The sequence below is a fragment of the Cariama cristata genome, unplaced genomic scaffold (assembly GCF_000690535.1).
Source record: "Cariama cristata isolate BGI_N322 unplaced genomic scaffold, ASM69053v1 scaffold16499, whole genome shotgun sequence".
Lineage (NCBI taxonomy): Eukaryota > Metazoa > Chordata > Aves > Cariamiformes > Cariamidae > Cariama > Cariama cristata.
Window position 1 is genome coordinate 4,357 of NW_009634186.1, and position 5,497 is coordinate 9,853.

At 58.6% G+C, this 5,497-nt stretch overlaps 1 protein-coding gene across 1 annotated transcript in view; it reads left to right on the top strand.

The window, feature by feature from the left end:
• Nucleotides 1-5,497, top strand: part of LOC104166957 (neurobeachin-like protein 2) — a gene marked incomplete at both ends in the record, with an annotated part of 11,000 nt that overhangs the window by 4,351 nt on the left and 1,152 nt on the right. Inside the window, 11 exon segments of the mRNA XM_009707067.1 lie at nt 2-73; nt 76-365; nt 444-622; nt 697-856; nt 2,636-2,773; nt 2,863-3,168; nt 3,374-3,523; nt 4,406-4,563; nt 4,644-4,806; nt 4,982-5,085; nt 5,182-5,346. Coding sequence (XP_009705369.1) covers nt 2-73; nt 76-365; nt 444-622; nt 697-856; nt 2,636-2,773; nt 2,863-3,168; nt 3,374-3,523; nt 4,406-4,563; nt 4,644-4,806; nt 4,982-5,085; nt 5,182-5,346 — 1,885 coding nt within the window.

Consider the following 5,497-nt stretch of genomic DNA (forward strand, 5'->3'; position numbering starts at 1 on the left):
CCCGCACCAATCCCTTCCACTCCTACAACTTCAAGTCTTTCGACCCCTCCGCCCGGGCCAGCCGTTCGTCCTCCAACCCTGGTGACGGTCCTCCCTTCGACGGTGTCTACCACCCACTCTCACCCTTTTCCACCTCGCCCTTCGAGCTGGGGCTCGATCTGGCCAGCACCAGCTCCATCGCCACGGCCGAGAGCGGCACGCAGACCCCCGCCAGTGGCCCCGGCACCCCCTCGCCCCTGGAGAGCTTCAAACCCTTCCCAGGGATGCGAGCCCGCAAGAGCTCCAGCCTCTCCAACGTCCTGGATGAGAGCAGCTACCAGGACACGCTGCCCAGCGACAACGTCTCCAACACCAGCAACCCCCAGGTGAGCCCCAAACCATCGTGCCCACCACCCTGGGCTACGCTGGACACCAGACCTCTCACCCTTCCTCCCCGTTGGCAGCAAACGCCCGAGGAGGAGCTGTGCAACCTCTTGACCAACATCGTCTTCTCGGTGACCTGGCGCGGGGTGGAGGGCTGGGACGACGCGGCGTGGAGGGAGCGCGGGCAGGTCTTCTCTGTCCTCACCAAGCTAGGGACAGCGTGTGAACTGGTGCGGCCCCCCGATGAGATCAAGCGCAGGTGAGTCCTGCCCAGGTCCAGATGGGTGCATCCCAAGGGAAGACCACCCTATGGAGCCGCCTGCTCTCCTATAGCCTGCTGGAGATGATGCTGGAGTCGGCGCTGACGGACCTGAAGGAGTCGGGGCCGGCCGCCCTGCCCGGTCTCACCCACAATGCCCTCAAGCTTCTGCGGTTGCTCCAGGACTTCTTGTTCTCCGAGGGACACAACAACCAGGCCCTGTGGAGCGAGAAGGTGGATGGGCACGAGCAGGGGTTCCTGATCCCAAACCCGAGCTCTGAACCCTAACGCTAACCCCTAACCTCTGATGTTAGCCCTAACCCTGCCCCTCCCGGCAGCCCTTGAGCCTGACCTTAGAAAGTAACCTGTGCCTTCATCCTAAACCCTAACCCTAACCCATAACCATTCAATCAAACTCTAACCCCTAAACCTTAGCCCTAGCCCTACATCCTTGCCATAAACCCCAGTTTGAACCTTCAGCCTGAAGCCTAACCCTGCACCCTTGCTGTGAAGCCCAATCCTAACCCTAGTCCTAACCCCTAATTCTAACCCTTAACCCCAATCCTACAACTTTACCATAAACCCAATGTGATGCTCTAATCCCATATGCTAAGATCTAACCCTAAACCTTATCCCTAACTCACAACCTGTAAATCGAACCCTAACCCTTGCTGTTAACCCTAACCCTACACTCTTGCTGTAAACCCTAACCCTGATCCTAAAGCCTAACCCCTAATCTTAAACTTTAACCTTAACCCTACACCCTTACCATAAATCCAACCCACTAGCCCTATACCCTAAGCCTTAACCCTTAACCATAACCCTAACTCATAACCTGTAAATCTAACCATAGCTAAGTCCTAATCCTAAACCTTAACCCTACATCCTTGTCGTAAACCCCAACCTTTAACCCTAATCTTAACCCTCAGCCCTAACCCTACACCCTTACTGTAAACCGAACCCCAAACCCTAACCCTCACTCGTAACCTGTAATCTAACCGTACCTCCTAAATCCAAATCCTTAACCTTAACCCTACATCTTTGCTGTAAACCGAAACCCTGACCCCAATCCTATACCCTAGCCCTAAGCCCAGTCCTAACCCTTAAACCTAACCCTACAACCTTACTGTAAACCTCACCCCATACTCTAACCCTATATGCTAAGATCTAACCCTAAACCCTAGCCCTAACTCATAACCTGTAAATCAAACCCTAATCCTTGCTATAAAACCTAACCCTACGCTATTGCTGTAAACCCTAACCCTGATCCTAAACCCTAACTCTAACCCCTAAACCTAACCCCTAAACCTAAACTTTAACCTTAACCCTACGCCCTTACTGTAAACCCAAAACTCTAGCCCTATACCCTAAGCTCTAACCCTAACTCATAACCATGCCTCCTAAATCCTAATCCTAAACCTTAACCCTACATCCTTGCCCTAAACCTCAGCCCTAACCCCAGTTCTACACCCTAGCCCTAACCCCAATCCCAACCCTTAACCCTTACCCTGTGGCCTTACTGTGAACCGAAATCCTAACCCTATACCCTAAGACCTAACCTTAACTCATAATTTATAAATCTAACCACACCTCCTGAACCCTGCATCCTTGCTGCAAACCTCAACCCTAACCCCAATCCCAACCCTTAGCCCTAACCCTAGTTCTAACCCTTAGCCCTAACCCTACCCCCTTCCCATCAACTGGAGTTGAGAGCAGCTGGAGGGGACGTGGGACATCAGATGGGGCCACCTGCCCTACCCCAAGGGCATGGGCCCTAAGCCCCGGCCCGTAACCCTCATGCCAAATCCGAACTCGTTTCTTGTTGTGGTTATGGGTTGGGGCTCTACCCTACCCCTGACCCCTAATCCTAACCCCTACCCGTAACCCAAACCCATGTCAAGCAAAGCCAAGGGTGGCTGGGTGATGGGGATGGACCTGGTGGCTTTGGACCCGCCCGGTCAGAGAGGTGGGGGATGCGTGGCCACGAGGGGGGCTCACTGTGCCCCCCCCCAGATCTACGAGGGGGTGAGCAGTCTGCTGGACAAGCTGGGCGTCTGGTACCACCTGGCCAATGGCACCTCCGACCTCAAGGAGATGGCCCAGACGGGTCTACGCATCCTCGTGGGCTACGTCATGCTGCAGGACCCCCAGGTGGGTCAACTTTTCCTGGGGCTCGGGGTGAGACCCCAGCCCTTGGGGTAGGGCAGATGACCCCATCTGATGTCCCACGTCCCCTCCAGCTGCACTCGCTGGCGTACGTGAAGCTGCACAGCCTGCTGCAGACCGCCTCGGCCCCCAAAAAGGATGAGGCTTGCTACCTGCTGGGCAAGCTGGAGACCCCGCTGCGACGCTCGCTGGACGCCAAGTCGGAGACCTTCTCCTGGTTGGTGCCCATTGTCCGTACGCTCATGGACCGATGCTACGAGACCCTGCAGCTGCAGCTCTTCCTGCCCTCGCTGCCCCCCACCAACGGCAGCCCCACTTTCTACGAGGACTTCCAGGTCTTCTGCACCACCCCGGAGTGGAGGGGCTTCATCGAGAAGCACGTGGGTGCCGTGGGGCATGAGGTGGCATCACTTTTGGGGGATCACCTTTCCAAGCTTAGAGATTGGTCCGTGCTGCGGTGGGGTCTCCACGTCACCACTGGATTGGGGGTGACCTCCAGGACGGGGATGCTCATGGCCTGGATGATAGTTGGTGGGTGCCCAAGACCTGCAAACACCTCCCGTCTCATCCTGATTCTCTCGGTAGGTGCAGCCCACCATGGCCCAGTTTGAGATGGACACCTTTGCCAAGAGCCATGACCACATGTCCAATTTCTGGAACGCCTGCTATGACGCCATGATGAGCAGTTCCCAGCGGCGGGAGCAGGAGAAGGCGACCAGCCACAAAATGTTTCAGGTATTGCCTGCTCCTCACCCCTGGGACGTCACCCTGGGGATGTGCTCCTCACCCCAAGGATGTCGTCCAGGGGATGTACTCCTCGCTCTGAGGGTGTCATCCTCGGGGTATGCTCCTCTCCCTGGGGATATTAATCTTGGGGATGTGCTCTTCATCCTGGGGACATCCTCCTCACCCTGGGGACATGGTCCTTGGGACATCATCCCGGGGCTGTGCTTGTCAACCCAGGGACATTGTTTCAGGGACGCTGTTCACCCTGGGCACATGCTCCTCACCCCAGGGAGATCATCCAGGGGGTCATGGGAATGTGCTCCTCACCCCAAGGATGTCATCCTGGGGGCATGCTCCTCACCCTGGGGACATCTGTCATGGGGATGTGCTCTTCATCCCGGGGAGATCCTCCTCATCCTGAGGACATCATTCTGGGGACACTTTCCTCATCCCGGGGACATCATCCCAGGGATGTCATTGCAGGGATGTACTCCTCACCCTGGATACATGTTCCTCCCCCCAGGGATATCATCCTGGGGATGTGCTCCTCACCCCAAGGACATCACCCTGGGGATCTGCTCCTTGCTCTGGGGATGTCATCCTAGGAACACGCTCCTCGCCCCAGGGTCATGCTCCTCACCCTGAGGACGTTAATCCTGGGGATGTGCTCCTCACCCCAGGGGTGTCATCCTGGGAACATGCTCCTTACCCTGGGGATACCGCCCTCAGGACATCCTTATCATCCCGGGGCCGTCCTCATTATCCCAAGCACATCATCCTGGGGACGTTCTCCTTGCCCTGGGACCATCACCCCATGGACATGCTTCTCACCTGAGGGATGTCCCCAAGCCCCAGCTCTGCTGTCACTTCACTCTCCTGCTCCCTCGGCAGAAACTGGTGCTGGAGCCGGCGGCGAAGCGCTCCAAGGCGGAAAACACCCGGCACACCAACGTGCTCAAGCAGGCCAACAACCACCACGGCACCGTCCTGAAGCAGTGGCGGTCTTTGTGCCGCCTCCTCACCTCACCCCGCTCCGCCTGGGCTGACCGGTGAGCCCCCACCTCGATCCGCAGGGAGGGCTGGCACGGCTGGGGGTCCCCGGGGTGCCTCACCCCCACCTGCCCCCCAGGAACCCACCGGAGGTTCGCTGGAAACTGTCGAGCGCCGAGACCTACTCCCGGATGAGGCTGAAGCTGGTGCCCAACCTGAATTTTGACCAACACTTGGAGGCCAGCGCCCTACGGGACAACTTGGGTGAGGCCGATGGGAGGGGGGCACCCAAGGGTCCCCTCATGCCGTGGACAAGGGGATGCCACCAGTTGGGTGCACATGGTGGGGCAGAGCTGGGAGCTATCACGGACCCTGTTGGGATTGCGGGGTGGGATGAGCAGTACTTGGCCCCCAGCTGTGGGGAGGCCAGGGGGGCCTGCTGACCCCCTCCTCATTTCAGGAGCCGACCACCTCCACAACCCCGCCGAGTCCCTCCCACTCGCCATGGCCAAGGAGGCCAAGGTGAGCGAGCTGGAGGATGACCAACTGGCCGAGGAGGACCTCCCCGTCCTGGACAACCAGTGAGTGTCCCCATCCCCTGACATGGCACTGGCTTGCCCAGACTGGGGGGGGTCACTGGGACCTCCTCACCCCCCACCCCTCCCCGTGTCACCCAGGGCTGAACCCAAGGAGCAGAACCAGCGGGAGAAGCTGGTGGTCTCAGAGGACTGCGAGCTCATCACGACGGTGGCCGTTGTCCCCGGCCGCCTGGAGGTGACGACCCAGCACGTCTAATTCTACGACGGCAGCAGCGAGAAGGAGGAGACGGAGGGAGGTAACGGCGTGTGCCCCTCGGGGGGTCCCTGCAGCAATGGGGGGGTGAGGAACGAACCCCCACCCATCCCATCTCCCCCAGAAGCCCATCGCACCGGGTGCTGGTTGTTTTGGGGGTGGGCTCCTTCCAGCCCCAAGGCGATGCTGGCCCCCATCCCT